The sequence below is a fragment of the Capricornis sumatraensis genome, chromosome 6, assembly GCF_032405125.1.
Source record: "Capricornis sumatraensis isolate serow.1 chromosome 6, serow.2, whole genome shotgun sequence".
In the NCBI taxonomy this organism is placed as follows: domain Eukaryota; kingdom Metazoa; phylum Chordata; class Mammalia; order Artiodactyla; family Bovidae; genus Capricornis; species Capricornis sumatraensis.
The window spans coordinates 72,806,189-72,823,638 of record NC_091074.1 but is presented as its reverse complement, the minus strand read 5'-3'; the positions used below and the strand labels follow the sequence as shown (position 1 = coordinate 72,823,638).

Here is a 17,450-nt window from a genome sequence, read left to right as displayed (position 1 = left end):
GTGAGCCTCCAGGATCCACAGAGTCCCTAAGGCATAGCTGTCTTCAAACAAGATGTTTAATTAATCCCTGGTTCTCAAACTGTGGTCCTTGGACCAGCAGCATCAGCAACACCTGGGAATGTGTTAGAAGCAAAAATCTCCAGCTCTGCCCCAGACCTACAGAATCAGAATCTCTGTGGGGAGTAGCCCAAGAAACTGTTTTATCAAGATCTCCAGGTGAATTCTCCTGCACAGTGAAGTTTGAGAATCTTAGAATTAACCAGTTCGAGAAGATGAGTGCTTACTGTTGATGAATTTCTGAGAGATAAAACAAAAAAGGAGGGAGTGGGGGAGGAATGAGTCCTTGGCACGGCCCAGGCAGTAGGGTACCATTAGACTCAGGACTTGTGGCTACTTAAATGAGTGAAAATCCTCTATCACACTAGCCATATATCAAGTGCTCAATAGCCACCATGTGGTATAGAATGTGTTCTGTTGGACAACACTGACCTAGAGGGCTCCAGGAGAAGGAAGGTGCAAGCAGGATTAAAGTCTCTACCCAGCTTTTAGCTATGCTGGTGGTGTCAGCATTTTGCTTCAATCATTGGAGGAAAATCTTTCCTGCTCCCGGCAGAAAGATTGACACAGCAAGGTAATAATCCAGGGACATCCAACAATAGAGACTTAAGAGATATGCAAAAACCTTCATGTAAATGTGCATCATTGCCGTCACAGAAACACAGCTGATGCTGCTTTTGTGTCTCCTTTCTCAGTTGATCTTCCAGGGGCATGGATTTTAATCCTTATTTTACAGATGAGGAAACTGAGACTCAAAGAAGCTCAGAAAGGCGATTAGACTTTCCCAACTTACATAACCAACGGTGGTACAGCCAAGACTTAAACATGCCTCTGTCATTTCCAGTCCCACACCTTCTGGCTATTAACAGTTCTGATATTATTAGCTGGTGGCCTAGGATAGTTTTTAAAAGTATTTTGCTTTGATCAATGGAAGACTAGAGTATATGTGTATATGAGAATATACTCTGTAGTAAACCTGGCACTTCAAAAAAAAAAAGTATTTTGGTCTTCATGTATATATTCATCTGGTCTCATATTTTGTCACCACCGTGACTGGCACATAATTGACTCTCAGTGACTAAACGATAACCATAACAAACCATTGTTGAATATTGTTCAGTGAAAGAACAGTCAGGGGATGGAGGACAAAAAGCCAAAGAGCAAACAGGCGCTCACTGTAGAATTCCATAGGTCTGAAGAAATAAGGCCCTTGTCTGAATTGGGTCTCCCCTCATCCCACTGTGTTTTCCCAAAAGGCATCATGAAATAACAAAAGAAACATCAGACAAGGAGCCCAGTTACTTCAATCCTAGATTTCTCTCGGCCCCTAATTTGTGAAATAAGGTAGCTCTGCTGCTAGAGTTATCTAGGGTAAATTACTTAGCTTTTCTGAGCCTCAGTTTTCTCCTCCGTACAATGGTGGTACTATCTTCCTCAACATTTTGTTGCAGTGATTAAATGTGATAACATATGTGGTAAACCTGGCACATAGAACATATTTAACACATGAAGACAGTAATGATACTGATAATGATTTTGATATTTAGAATTATCACTGTTCCTCAGCTCCCATATTATAAGATGAGGGATGAGGTTGAACTGGAAGGTTCCTAATTTTCAGCCTGACTTTCTAGGATCCCATAATATCAGGTCCAGTCCAAAGTCCTGGCTCCTCTATTCCCAATAATCTGCCCAGGGCCAGGATTCTATTAATATGAAGCCCTGGATGTTCAGAGTTGGAATGGGAGGAAAGTAGGGTAGAAGGAAGCAGTCATCTCTCCTTTCCTTGGATATTTAAGGATGACAGCATGATCTGGTGTCACACGGACACTCCCCACCACCTCCTTTTAGCACATGTACTATTAACTGGAGGAAAGTGGGGAGAAAAAGATTTTAAACTTTCTCTTCTTGCTAAGTCACTTCAGTCGTGTCCGACTCTGTTCGACCCCCCGTCTCTGGGACTCTCCAGGCAAGAACACTGGAGTGGGTTGCCATTTCCTTCTCCAATGCATGAAAGTGAAAAGTGAAAGGGAAGTCGCTCAGTCGTATCTGACTCTTAGCGACCCCACGGACTGCAGCCTACCAGGCTCCTTTGTTCATAGGATTTTCCAGGCAAGAGTACTAGAGTGGGGTGCCATTGCCTTCTTCGTTTCTCTTCTTACATGAATCTAATTCCAAATGTTCCCCACAGGCAGCATGAAATTCAAGGCAGCACCATGTTTAGAGAACTGATAGCACTACATGTGAAACTCTCAGGTAACGGAGAGTTGAGGAAAGAATGTCGGATCAGACAGCAAATCTCGGGTGCCTCCTCCAGGCTTTGACACTGACTTGCTGTGAAGCCCTAGATTAGGCACTTAGCTTCTCTGGGTCTGTGTCCGTCTCTGCAGTAGGAAGTGACTAGACTAGCCAACCTCCAAGATTCCTTTGGCTCTTGTAGTCAGTTGTCTTTCTGTCATTGATTTCTAGTTTAATTCCAGGGTGGGTTTGATGGTAGACACTGTATGATTTCAATTCTTTTACAGCCCAACCATCATCTATCCTGGTGAATGCTCCACATGATGGCTCTTGCATTCAGTGATTCCAAATGTTGCTAATCACAACAGGTATGATGGTATTGCCTAGAATTTGATACTAATTCAGCCTTATTGTTTCAAAGTAGGGTGTTAAATGGAGAGAAAAAAACTAAAGAACATCAAGGAATGGGACCTAACAGCTCCCTCCTGCACTGTTGTCCCTGAAAGCAGGGCTCACAACTCAATAATCTCCCTGCTTCCAATATTTGCTCAGAAGCCCCCAGAGCACTTAGCTTTCACCCAGGGTCCTCTGCAGGCCTCTGCCCCTGCTGGGCTCACATTTCATGCATCCTGAACACAGGGAGATGCAGTGGCTGCCTGTGTATGCAGTTTTTTTCTGATGGAGTCCAGCAAGGAGGAAAGCCAGCAGGCCCTGTGTGCCAGACTCCAGCCAGATTCTCTGGGCTTCACCTGCAGTGATTCTGGTTCACATTCCAGAATTCTGGAGCCAAACTGGATTCAGTCTGAGCCACCAGTAACCAGTAACTAGGAGGTGACTGAAGGGTTAGCATCAACTTCTGGGGGTGAAAAATAAAATCAACTGTCCCCTCTATTGAATATAAAGTTTTAAAGACATAGAACAAAACATATTAGAGTCTCTCTCTGTCTGGGCTAGCAGTTTATAAACACCTTGCCATGAAATGCTGAGCATGGAGTTGGAAGAACCAGACCCCAAACTCTGCTTCTGTACTCCCCTATATCACTCCATCTCTGGGCTAAGCAGTTTGGGGTTCACCAAAGAAAATCTGGAATAATTTGTTTATTGATCATTCTAATCAGATATAGACCAAATAGAGAAAGACCTTAAAAGTGAATCTTTTTTCTTCTTTATGCTAACGTTGTATTCCAGCCTTTATGGATAATTGATCCATCAATAATCAGATTTTACCACTACTCAAAGACACAGGATTGCATTTACTGATAGCTAATGACTAATGCAGATTTCTCTGAAGGACTTAGATTGAGAATCTAGAACTGCAAGCAACAAATATTATTTAAACTAAATGAGTTGACACATTTCAAATGGTAATACCATGTATGTACAAGTCAGATTTCAGCCACAGCCAGGCCTAAAATAAATTACGCAAGACCTTTGGTGAACACCAGCCCTAAAATTTAGCAATGTGATGTTTTCATAGCAGAGTGGAATCTGATACTCACTCTATCTCACTGTCAGTCGAGGCTAAATATGTAAAATGTCTTAAGAACATTTTATTTTCCCTTACAATGTTACTTTTCCCTGGGTCCTTATGTTTCAGATGTTACTATTTTATGAGCCAAACTATGTATAAATAGTCTTAGGATCTTACACTGTAAAAAGTGACACTTTAAAAACAGGCAATTAATACAGTTTTCCCCAAATTTCTTCTTTTCTGATCTAATTGCCTCCCTTCTCTAAAAAACAAAAACAAAACCCCCAAACCCTCCTCTCTTCCCAAAATGGCATCACTGCAGTTACATATGGGTTTATTTTCTGTCTCCCTCACTGGCCTGTAAGCTCTATGAAGACAGGAGTTGCGTCTTGTTCAATAATGTGTCCATTGCTCTGGAAGAACTGTTCAGTGAGTCAGTTACTTTCTGTTAAATTCATGTCTTTTGCTCATTCCTTCTCAATGGCCAGGCAGGTTGGGAAATAGGAGATTAGGGGTAAAATTGAATTTTTCTTATTAAATTATAATGATGGTTCTTAAACCTTAGTGTGCCAAGGAACCATCTGAGGCCTTTTTAAAACTATAGATTCCTGCCTGCTTTCCCCGTCCCCCAGTTCTGAGTCAGTAGGCCTGCCTGTAGCCCCGGGGATATCTGCATTTTAAGCAAACACCTTGGCTCCTTCTGATACAGGCAACCTGGGTATCACACTTTGGGAAATGGAGACCTGTACTGATAGGGGAATTGTAGCAGGTATAATGGTCACAGGGTCAGGGAATGAGAAGGCTGGAAGGGATTGTGGCACTGCATTTAGTCCAGTCTCCTCGTCATTCATATGAGAAAACTGAGGCCCACCGAGGGGCAGAACTGGCCTGAAATCATCCAGTGGGTTAGTGGCAATTTGAGAGGGTCTTTGAAGTAGCTTTAAGAAGGATTCTGCAGAATCTTCATGTAGTTTATACTTTGTAGGTCTAACAGGTGCCAGCTACATTGTCTCTTAGGCTATTTTGTTAACATATTTAAATGCCACTTGCTGGTGCCTGGTTGTATCTGTACTGTATCTTGTTTTTGGAATCTGTTACAGTGCTAAGTGATACTCTTACCAGAAAACATCCTAGTTTGCTGGCAAATACTTAAAATGACCAACAAATGAGGATGTGAAGTACACTTTCTCATTAATAATTACACAGGCTCTGAAGTCAAGTCTGGTATCTATATATACTTGTAATGCTAAATTAAAAGCAACTGTGGGGTAGAGAACAGCAACATTTTGAGGCGAAACAAATCAAATCTGACATGTTTTGACTGCAATGATATATAATGATCTGAGCTCACTTTTGAAGGAGAGAAGTTTGGCCCAAAGGAGAAGAGAAGGTCTCAGCGCCAGGAACGTTTCACAGAGTGAGGAGCAATCTTTCTGGCCTTGAAAACACCCTTCCCTCTGTGACTTGGAACAAGTCCTCCACCTCCCTGTCCCATAAACCAGGAAAACACTCACTTACTACCTTAAAGGCACATAGGCTGGGACAAGAAGATTAGAATGAACCTGTCTGGCAGATGTTTTCTCATTTCTCTGATTCACTGGGGGAAGGTAGCATCTTTAATAAATTGTTTTGGTCATGTTCAACTGTCTGACTCAAAACCGACAGTGAATATTCTTATTTAAAATGTAATAAATTATGTCTACCACTATCTTATGGTTTAAGCAGAAATAAATGAAGAAGATACTTTCATTTTTCACTTGATTCACTTTTAAATGGTTTGCCTTTTTCAAACCATGAGTATATGTTATTCTTATTGTAATTTTAAAAATCTAATAAAGACTTCTATTTGAAAAAAAAAAAACTAGTACATTTCCATTACACAGAAAGGCAATATGGCGAGAAACATACTCTCTTGAGGGGTGAGATTTGGGTCTAACTGTTTGCCACTGACTTTAGGTAAGCCACTTAATCTTTTTAAACTTTTATTTATTCTTCCGAAAATATGAATGTTGGATTAGATTACCTCAAGATCACCTCCAGTTCTCTGAATTCTTAAATAAAAACTTTAAAGAGAAGGTAATATGAAAACTGAGTTACAATGAGTGATATTTTAAAAATGACTGAAACCATAAATTATACCACATAAACTAAATATATGTGATGGTACCTGGCTCAGAGTAGACTTTCAATAAATTCATTTTGCTTCGTTCACTTTATGTTAATTTTTTTTAAGAAAATGAACAAGCAAATTCAATCTTGTGAAGTAACAAGTTACTTAACACACATTCTCATATGTATATGTATATCTATTCACTTGCATTTAGGGACGATAAGGTAGACCCTAGAATCATGAAATCTTAGAGCTGGGAGGAACTTAATATCAGCCAAAACAGCCTGTCTCCTTGTGAGGAACCCTTAAAGAGTTCTCCTTAAGTTTCTTCACACTTCCATAGCAGTTCTTGGAGCCAATAGAACTCTTTCTTGTCCTCAGAATGGACTGGAAAGGCCACTTCCTTCACCCTCTAGATCTGCCCTTGGGAGAACAGTCCTCTTGGTAACATGGCAAAAGTGTGACCTAGTCCCATCATTCCTACTCTCTTTCTGTCTACATATTACCATTTCCTCCAACTATCCCTTTCAAGTTTTTAAAAACAGTGTATCCATTGCCCTCTTAATTCCCAGCTTGGAACTGAACTCCATCCTTGAAGTGTGGACTGACAGCACAGAGCCCATGGGGCACCACCAAGTTAGTCCTGGTCCTATCCTTCTTCTGCAGAGGCCGAAGCTAATTTAGCATCCCTCCTTCCACCACCTAAACACACTGGTGGTTCTTACTGAGCATAGGGAATAAACTCCTGAGATCTCTCAACATGAACCACTGAGAAGCTAAGTCTCTCCCATTTAAAAAAATTCTAAATGCTGAGCTTCACGTTTATTTTTGTTAACTTTCTCCATGATGGTTTCATCCATCCTGTTCCAACCTGTCGAAATCACTCTGAATGTTGATGCTGACATCCATCATATTAGCGATCCCTCCCAGCTTTCTGTCATCTGCAAATGTGATCAGCATGCCTTCTATGCCTTCATCCAAGTTTTTGATGAAAACTCACTGTATTTTTTAAAAAAGACTTTTAATTTAATTGAGTTGAGTCCAATTTTTGATAATTTTGTAAAGCTATCTCAAAGCAGGAGAATCCAAGCTATGAGGTTCGATCTGATTCCAAAACAATGCAATTAAAATGGATATGCTTTGCAAAATTGAACCAGGCCCCAAAGGTAGTATCATCGTGACCCAGACTCTGGCATGGTCAATCTGCTATTTTGGACAAAGCTAACAATTAAATTGGATAAATGTTTGTTGATGAGGATGATGACTCTAGTCTAACACACTGAATGGTGCAGAAGCAAGCAAACACAGTGGATTGATTTTTCAGTGTGGAGACAGTTCCCAGCTGGGACAACTCAAAGTATGGGACAGGGTTCACCACTGAATAACTAATTAGGCCACGTAGACCAATAATTGGATGATTTGTGCCCCCGCCATCATCACTTTGTGGATTAAATTCTTTGGACTGGCCATAGTCATTACCAATGCCCTAGAACAAGGTCAGATTGTGTGTTGTAGCCTCAGGGAAGGCAGTGCCAAGAAGTTTCATTAATTCAGATAGCTTGCATAAGGGAAGGCCAGAGTTGGTTCATGGAAAAGTCTTTATTCCCAAACACTTTTCCATCATCCATTCTCACTGAAACCAGAGAGGCAGGAAATTGTGGTCTTAGGAGCACAGACTTTGTGGGGCAAATTGGACCAATTGGCTTCTAATTCTATCTCAGATACATATTAGCTAGGTGACCTTGGAGAAGGAAATGGCAACCCACTCCAGTACTCTTGCCTGGAAAATTCAATGGATTGAGGAGCCTGGTAGGCTACAGTCCATGGGGTTGCAAAGAGTCGGACAAGACTGAGCAACTTCACTTACTCACTCACTCATGTGACCTTGGGCAAATCAGTTCTTTAGGCTTTCTCACTTTTAATCTCTTCATCTATGAAATGGCAACCATCACACTTACCTTAGTGGTTTTGCTACATAGCACCTGACATATGTAGTATCTATACTCATTAAAGCATTCAACAAGTGACAGAATAACGGGTATGGTCAAGGAGATAACATACAGGGTACTGAGCTAAAGCTCTGACAAGTATCTTATTTAAATTTTATAAAAACAATCTTGGGAAGTAGATATTATCATTATTATTCCATAACACAGATGAGGAAGGTGAGATATTAAAAGATTTAATCAGTTGCTCAAGGTCACCCAGCTTGGAATGTATTGGTCATTCCAATACATGACGGTATTGGAATTTTACTTGAAGCCTGCACGGTTCCAAAGCCTTAGCCCTTGAAACACTGCATTATTCAGTTAAACTATTATTTGAGACTTGACTGCAGTCAAGAGATGCTACTTGTAATCAGAACAAGAGTCCTCAACCTTTGATGCTAAGGACCTACCACGCTTCTCATAGGGAGTCTTGTGCTCCAGAGTGCAAAGGAGGCCTCACAGCCTAAAAGGAGGGAGGGGATGAAGGGAGGCAGATCACAGCAGGTAGACCAATCACCCTTTCATTTCCGTCAACACTACAACCTAAGAAGAGGGCAACAGCAGACACACTCACACTCTTAGCCAACACTTCAACCAGAAGTTCCAGATACTGATTGGACCTGGGGAAGGCAATCTGGTAATTGCTACCAAGCCAAATCAACCAACTGGGGATCCCTTGACTGGTTTCTCTCTCCTCTGTGTGGAAACCGTGTTTGTAAGTTTTCTTGTCTTAGAGTGGGAGTAACTATTCTTACAGTTTATGGTTCTTTAAATGGTTGTTAGATGAGACAAAGTACCACAATGTCTAGCATGTAGAAATGGCTGAATAATTATGATCTTTTTCTTTTCTTTCTTTCTCTGGTGAGACCCTGCCTTACTAGAAGTTTGCTTTTCTAAGTCTCTTTTAAAATTGTCTTCCAATAACATTTATACATTTGCTCAGAAAATCGTTCTTCTTCATGTTATCCAAATTTCTGGGAATTTTCAGGTTTCAAACTGATGATATTTCACTATATCCCATATCAAATAAAAGTGTTGATATATTTTGGTTGACATAACAACACTGGTGGTCATTTACAGTTTCAAATGTTTTCTCAACCATTGTTCCTATGTGACTGATGTTCAAAACATCCCTCTGAGGTTAAATATTGTAATCTCCACTGTAAGGATGAGAAAGCCAAGAGCAGGAGCAAGGTGACCCAGGCAGGAAGCAGCAGAGGCAACATTCCATCCCAGTCCTCCTGACACCTCCTGATGTCAAGGCCAGAGTTTGCTCCTCTCCATCAATGGTCTAATCCCTCTCCATAAGCAGTAGGTCAATCAATGCCAGTGCAACTGGGTAAACTGTTTAAGGATAACTTGAGGCTTACCCAGCTGGTTTGGTCACAATATGAAAAACACAGTAGTCATGTTGTCTAAAGCACGAAAGAAATGTACAAATTGTAATTCACCTGTGCAGATTTTCATTGCACAACCATCAGGAATCCCGCAACAATGGGTATGACAGGTGCAGCACTGTCAGGGTCATTTGTTAAGGCATTTAGAGATTCAATAAGGCAAAAATTATTTGGTGCAATGGATGCACTGGAATTGCTAAGTGAAGTGAAAAAATAGAGAAAAGATATGAAAATGGTTGAGCACAGTGCCAGACACAAGTCATTCAATCCAGGCTTATTACTAGCATCATGAATAGAGACCCTGATCATGCACTCAAAAGCAGGATATCATAAAACTTACTCTGGAATAATCAAGATCTCTGGGCGTTGAGTCTGTTAAAGCTCGGACAAGGGCATTCATCATACAGATCGGAGGAGAAGGTGGAGAGGGCTGAGAAGCTTCCTGCTGTAATGGGCTCTTTGGTTTGGAAGGCAGCCGACCTCTCCTCCCTTTCAGACTGTCTGTACGGACCACTGATACCAAGAGAAAAAAAGAAAAAATGTCTCCAAAGATATCCACAAACAGCCATAAATCACAGAAAGGAAACAAAACACTTTACAGTTGAGCAAATCGTTAATGAGACTGACTGTTTAAAAGTGGAAAAAGTTTGGAGTAATATCCCCACAATGATTTAATGAGAGTTGAAACAGCCAGCATAACAGCCACCCCATACGTACATTTGGTAATGAATTAGCCCTAAAAGTCTCCTTCTCAAATAGAAGAAAGATGTATGTACACAAGCTCTCTATTGATTTTGAGAAATTAGAATAAGCAGACCTCTGCTATTTTTAAATGTAAATACACCATAAAAATAGAATGCTGAAAGGAAAGGGAAACTAGGAAAATTCACCATCCCAAATGTAAATATTAACTTTTTTCAGGGATATCTGAGAATATTTACAAGCAAGTTGGATAAAAAGCATTATACCCATACCTTCTTTAACCATTCCGACACTGAGACACTTCTGAAATCGACAGTACTGACATCGGTTTCGACGTCTCTTGTCTACAGGGCAGTTTTTATTTGCCAGGCAAACATATTTTGCATTTTTCTGCACTGTTCTCTGAGGAAATACAATACACAGATAGTCAACTAATAGTTTCTGGAAAGAGGTAGGACCTGACAAGATGTATTTTAATTACAATGTGAAAAGCGACAGTGCAATTCGTATAATTAGATAAATTTAATTTCCTAACACACTAGCCTGCAGGAAAAACAATTTTATTAGTGTTAGCTGCTGACAATGAAAATCATCTCGGATTGTTCTGAAGCAAGTCTCAGGAGACATCCAAGTCTGAATGATAAAATCATATCTGAAATTACCAGGTCAACATATCATACCTTGGAGGATTAAATTATCTTCACTTTTAATATCCCCTTGGGAACAATTTTCTACTTGGTCCACTCCCCTGATTATTGCTGACCTTATTAAAATAAAATCAAAATTATCTGGGATATACTTTGTTGCCTATCACTATTGTAAGTCAAATATCACAGAAAGCGGCTTTGTCCACCAATAGAGATGAAATCATAAAGAGCAAAAATGAGGACTTCTCTAGGTTTAACATATAGGAAATAAAGTTTTAATGCAAAAACAAATCACTTAATCAGCCTTTGCAGTGTATTTTATTTTTAAAAGGATGGTAAACTGTCCATTTCTGACTTTTCAAAGAAAAGATTTAAAGCTGGATACTAAAAACCACTATCACATCCAAGAAAAAACAAACAAACAAAAAAGAATGAGATAAAGGAAGGAATATGAGGGCCATATATTTTCAATGAAAATTCCCATTAATAGGTTATGTCATAAATGACTATTGACATGAACAAAATAGCCATATTGTAAAAGATGCAACATTAAACTTGGGTCTGGATATAAAATAATGTTGTATTCTTCAGAATCACATACAATTTTAAAATGAAACATGAAATAATAAAAGATATTTTATGCTCCAGATACAAGAGAATGCTTGATTTAAAAAAATAAAAATAATTTGTGCAAATGGATGTATATTCACCACTCATTCAGAAGTTACCTGAATCTATTCAACTCCAAATAGAGCAGAAAGGTGAATTTATTTGGTAAGCCTGGGCTACATGAAAAAAAAAAATCTAGGTAATCTAGGACTGGTGATCTATTTTGTGTCTAAAATTCTAGATTTACTTTCTATCTTTTTAAATTTTCAGCAATTCTCAATCCTCTTGTATCTGTTTTTACTCTATCACCTTTTAATTTCATTTTAAGGGATTGTTTCTAAACTGCTTATATAAAATTTAAAGCCAGATACATTTTCCCTGCTTTAGCAGGTGATTTTAGTTCAAAATGAGAAATTTCAAAAATACAACGTACTTCTGATGTTTCCAGCATTTACATTTGCAGCAGTCTGTAAGGGTAGGAAACCTGTGTTTCCAGAATGAAGCTCTCTTTCATTGTAATTAAAAGCTCTCTTTCAAAGTAATTTTAGAAAACTGTATTTCTTATCATCATCCGCAAGGATATACCAATTTGAGTGCTGGTGGCATTTTGCTTCAGGTATATGTTTTCCCAATAACCTGAAACCTTCCTAACATTTGTGTGTGGTTGCACAACTGTTTAAGGACAGGGAGAGATCGTTATGGTTCAATCACTGATTTCCCATCATTAACTGCACTTCATGTCACATTTTTAAAGAATTCAATTTAATGGTAGAAAGCCACTGGGTAAAACCTGCTCCTGCTCCCTTAATTAACAGATCCGTGTGTGGGGTGGTTCTCCCCTATCCTACCCCCACCCATTCAAGTATAGATTTGTTTTTGAGGTATTGCTATAGAAAAAGGATGCTTGTTGGGGAACACAATTGACATTTCTAGACCAGAAATGTATTATCACTCCTGCATTTAGGTCAACTCTCAATTATTCAGGGGTGGTTATATTTATGGATTACTTATACTTCTCATAATTGTTTTTCTTTCTTTTCCCCCTTCTGGCTGCCTGTTTCACTGCCTTTTAGCATTTCCACTGAAACACTGTAAAAATCAAATCTGCTGAAGAAATGCAGTTACTTGACAGAAAAAAAAAACGGATAAACTGACGGTTCTACATTTAAGACATCATAATCTAGCATACCTCTTGTATGGTGCTTAATATATTGTAAAATCTTTCCACAAATATTTTCTCATTTGTCTGCAGAATTTAATTAATCATATGATTCCTATCTCCAGATCAAAAATAACTGTTGCTTATTGGTATGTATACCAATGTACACATGTGCATTTTTCATAAATATTTTGTAGTTTTCATTTACAATGTACTATTCTTTTATGACCCTTTGAAAATTATATTTTCATAAATGTTTTATCTCATTTAAAACTAACATTTCTTCTCTGCATTGTATTCACTTGATAGGGAAACTGAGGTCTGGAAGGAAGTGTCTACCCAACATCATAAAATTGATAGGTGACAGATCAAGGATTCCTTTCTGGTTGTTCTGACTCACAATTCCAGCATGCTCAAAGATCCAGCCTATTGGCCTCCCAAATCCTCATTACCCAGTCAGCATCCAGCTTCTCCTCTCTCTCCACCCTGGCCAGCGCTGGAGCTTAGGAAGTGAGAATTGTGGGAGAACATTCTTGGATTTGCAAATACCTGATGCAATGACCAAGGCAGTGAGAACAGGGAGGGTGGTGCAGAATTAAGTGTCTGGGGTTCAAGAGCAAAAGTAGAGCAGTAAGAGAACAAGGCCTCTTCTCTCTGAGTGGTGCAAAGAGCACTGAACTCCAGAGTAGCAGAAACTACCTGTAACTGTCCCCATGTGCCACTAAATCACCTCTTTAACCTTCAGTATCCTCATGGGTAGAATAAGGGGGAGACTGAAGACCCCTCCCACTGTAAAATTCTCCTTTGGGTCTATGAGCTAATGAAGAGTGTCCACACTTGGCCTTGTGTGTGGCACAGAAGTGGAGCAGATTGATGAGACTCCAGCTTCTCTCTTCTGCAAGGGGAGCTGCCCCAAGCTTCATTCCCCAGATGTCCCTGTCTCTTCTTCAGCTGTTGAACTGTGAAGAAAGCATGCACTTTGGGGTCAGGCAAACACCAGTTGGCATTCTGCCTCCATCTCACTTTCTGAGTGTGTGTCTAGGGGCTGTTGAATAACTTCTCTGAGCCTCCATCTCCTCATCTATAAAACAAGGATAACTAATTTAAACCCTCAAGATGCTGTTCATAAAACTAGCTAGTGGGTGGCCAAAATTCAATCTCAGTTCTGTCTGATCTAGAGTCCTAGCTCTCACTAGGAGGATTAAATGAGATACAAATACCCAAGGCCTGGCACACAAGGCTCTATTCCTTCAGACATTTGGAATGGATAGAAGAGGAATACAGAGAGATGTGTGCATTTTTGAGATCACAGATCCCTTTGTGAATCTTCTGAAAGCGCTCTCCAGAAAAAATTGCAGCCGGTCAGGAAGTTCACAGTCTCTGCAAGCCCACCAGGGGCAGCCTCCTGTGATGGACATCAAGTCAAAAGGCCCCAAGAAAGTGGGTGTGAAGGTGTTAGTAAAGGCTACAGGAATGCGCAGTGACATCACACCTCTAATGGTCAGGACCGGAAGTACCCGCTTAGATGCTCTCAGCGGGTGGCTGGGGAGGCTGGCAGTGGAGGGGAGGGACCCGGGAGGAGGCGAGCGGCTCACCTTGAAGAAACCCTTGCAGCCCTCGCAGGTGCGCACCCCGTAGTGCTGGCAGGCAGCGTTGTCCCCGCACACGGCGCACGTGCCCTCGCCCGAGGCCGAGCTCCTGCTGGGCGGCGACGGCAAACTGGGGCTCTCGCCCAGGAGGCTGGACGCGGTAGGGGAGGCCGTGAGGCCCAGCGGCGGGAAGGCCAGGGCGGGTGCCCTCTTGGCCAGCGGCAGCCCGTACGGGTGGCCCTCGAGCCCGGCGGCCTGGCTGCCCGCGGCGGCGGCTGCGGCGGCGGCTGCGGCGGCGGCTCCCAGCGGAAGGCTCAGCGCGGCGGCGGCCGTCGGGTCGTAGCCCAGGTGGTGGCCGCCGGCGGGGCCCGGCGCGGGCGGGTGCGGCGGCGAGGGCTTGAAGTGGAAGAGTGGGAAGCGCGCGCCGGCCACCGTGGGCACCGCCTTCATCGGCGGGTCGAGCAGCGTGCCGGGCGCGATGCAGCCAGGCGCCGAGGACATTGCGTCGTCCCACATCGCCCCAGCCTGCGAGGGGAAGCCCGGCGTGGTGGGGGTGGACGGCGGGGACTGCTTAAAGTACATGGAGGTGCTGGGTAGCACCTCGTCCTCCGGCCCGGAGGGGGGCGGAATGGATGGCTGCTGCTGCGGCTGCTGCTGGTGGTGGTGGTGCTCGTGGTGATGATGGTGGTAACCGTGCGCGCGATCCTCCTCCATCTTAATCAGCGGCCGTGGCCCCGACGGCTGCATTTGGTACAGGCAGGAGGGCTTGAGTTCGTAGTTGCTGGAGTATCCCTCCATGAAGGTGCTGAAGCTGGGCAGGGACGTGGTGGCTGTGGCAGTGATCTCGGTGCTGCCAAGGTCCATGGTCAGCTTGGCGTAGTCAGGATTCATGATCTCCGTGGTGTAATCCGAGCCATATGTTTGTGCTGCATAACTGGAACCTGGCGGTGAAGGGCTATACTGGGCTTGCACGCAGGGCATATCTGCAGGGAGAGGAAAAAGGAACTCTCAGAAGCGTCTTCCTAGCTAATGGGTGGCAATGGATTCGTTGCTCTCTAATATGGTAACTAGGAAATGACAGTCTTTCTACCTTTCTAGCAGCATAGATTCCTTCCTTCCCTCCTTCCTTCCCTCCAGTGCTCGATCTTTCTTTCATTCCTTTTTTATTTCTTTCCTCCTTCCTTCCTCCCTCTTTCCCTCTGTCTTCCCCACTGTCTTCCCCACTTTCCTCCCTTCCTCCATGGGCAGAAAACTGAATCTTTCAGGAACTGCCAATGGAGTCACAGGCTGTAAAAACCTAGCCTTCTGGGGACCTCTGTGTCCACCTTCCTTCCCTTGCCCTGTCCTCCATTAGATCTGGGAAATTTTATGTCTTCCCTCAAAAGCCCAATTGTGTTTTAAAAAGTGATTTTGAGCCCTGGAAATTTAATGGAGTGACCTCAGCTATCAATTTAGGAAGACAAGAAGAAATCCAGTGAATGCCCTGTTGGTTTATTTTGGGAGAAAGAGACCACTACTCCCCCACCCCCCAAGTCAACTCTGATTTGTAAACAGAATGTTAGTAAAAGAAAGCAAAATAGTTGTCCTACTTGGGACTTACTGGCCCAGTGACATTCTAATATTTTATGAGTGCCAACTGAGGCTACCCACACACTTTGTGGTTGCTTTCTCCCACCCCCTCCCTACTCCTCCAAACATGACTGGCAGCCTGCTCAAACTGGACCCCTGTTGATGATTTCAGCCAGCTAGGTGGTGAGGTGGGAACGTAGGCCCAGGAAATGGGCTCGAGGGAGTTTGCACCATCTGCAAAGAAAAAGATCAGCAGCTGCAACAAAACACCCACCAAACCTGCTCTGTGCCATATATACCTATATATGTGTGTGTGTGTGTGTGTGTGTGTGTCTGTGTGTCTGTGTGTATAGGTTCCCAGGGGGTACTAGTGGTAAAGAACTCAACTGTCAATGCAGGAGACATAAGAGATTCGGGTTCGATCCTTGGGTCAGCAAGATCTCCTGAAGGAGGGCATGGCAACCCACTCCAGTACTCTTGCCTAGAGAATCCCATGGACAGAGGAACCTGGCAGGCTATAGTCCACAAGGTTGCACAGTCAGACACGACTGAAGCAACTTAGCACATATATGTAAGCAAGTGTCAGTCACTCAGTCGTGTCTGACTCTTTGCGACCCCATGAACTATAGACCTCCAGGCTCCTCTGTTCATAGAGTTTTCCAGGCAAGAATACTGGAGTGGGTTGGCCATTCCCTTCTCCAGCACTATATATAAATGTATATGTAAAAATGTATATGTAAATATATATATTTCTCCATCTAAGTAATAAATATATTAATAGCTGCTTAATAACTACAATTTGGTTATAATAAGTGAGTTATCTACATATTTTCTTATGATAGAAAAGTTAGGACCTCTAGAAAAGAAAACATTTTCTTAATAGATTTAGTTTCCCTCAGCCCCAAAGCACTGATATCTGGAGTACTTATTATTGTTCAGAGAGGCTGAACTAATGAGAAAGCCCTAAGACATATTGGATCCAGTGGATAATGTATCTAATTATTTCCTCTCTTTTATGGCTAAATAGAAATAGTAAACTGGGCAGTTTCTGGTGGTTGGTTTTTCTGAACCAAAGGAAAACCATGTGCTTAACGTCTCTTTGGAGTCTACGGTGTAAAAGGTGTGACTAATAGAAAAGCGAATACTTCACATTTCCTTTGACATCTTTCTCTTACCCACATTTCCAAATCTGATTGAGTCATACATGTATGGGATGAAATCTTGACTTGAAAAAAGGTGTTGAGGGCCTGTTGGAAGAAGCAGTGATGAGGAGAGGCCAGTTCAAGCCTCTATTTTCCAAGCAAGGCCCTACAAATGATCATTAGTTTCAAGTTAAAAGAGCACTTACCCTGTGAAATGAAAGGCTAGTCATTAAAAAAAAAAAAAAAGAACGTTGCCTGATGTTTCATTTGTTCTCTTCCCTTGGATTTCTCTATGACTCTTTTCTATCATTCTTCACCAGTCCCTACCTATTGTTGTTCTTTGTGACTTTCTGAAGTTTCCAGATAGAAGATGAGCTTGCTGGGACTGAGTTCTATCTCTTTGGCTAGGCACCTGGTATCCCCTTGTTGTTTAATCGCTAAGTCCTGTCCAACTCTTTTGTGACCCTATGCACTGTGGACCTACTAGGCTCCTCTGTCCGTGGCATTTCCCAGGCAAGAATAGTGGAATGGGTTGCCGTTTCCTCTTCCAGGGGGTCCTCCCAATCCAGGGATCGAACCATGCCTACTGCATTGGCAGGTGGATTCTTAACCACTGAGCCACCAGGGAGTCCTTTACCAAATGCAAACAGAGGTGCTACAAGCTAAACCTGCAATCCTTTCTTTTGCCCAACTCAAATTTACTCCTTGGTTTTCAGCTCTTTCCCTCTGAGCTTCAATAATCCAAATGTCTGCACTCAAATGATTTTGGTTT

General features: G+C 42.1%; 1 protein-coding gene across 1 annotated transcript in view; it reads right to left on the bottom strand.

Moving 5' to 3' along the window:
• The window catches only part of NR4A3 (nuclear receptor subfamily 4 group A member 3), a 34,408-nt gene extending 17,666 nt beyond the window's left edge, over window positions 1-16,742 (bottom strand). Inside the window, exons 1-4 of the mRNA XM_068973677.1 lie at window positions 16,712-16,742; window positions 13,974-14,950; window positions 10,236-10,365; window positions 9,602-9,774 (exon numbers count right to left, since the gene is read on the bottom strand). Coding sequence (XP_068829778.1) covers window positions 9,602-9,774; window positions 10,236-10,365; window positions 13,974-14,950; window positions 16,712-16,742 — 1,311 coding nt within the window. The remainder of the gene's footprint in view (window positions 1-9,601; window positions 9,775-10,235; window positions 10,366-13,973; window positions 14,951-16,711) is intronic.
• Window positions 16,743-17,450: the final 708 nt, after the last annotated feature.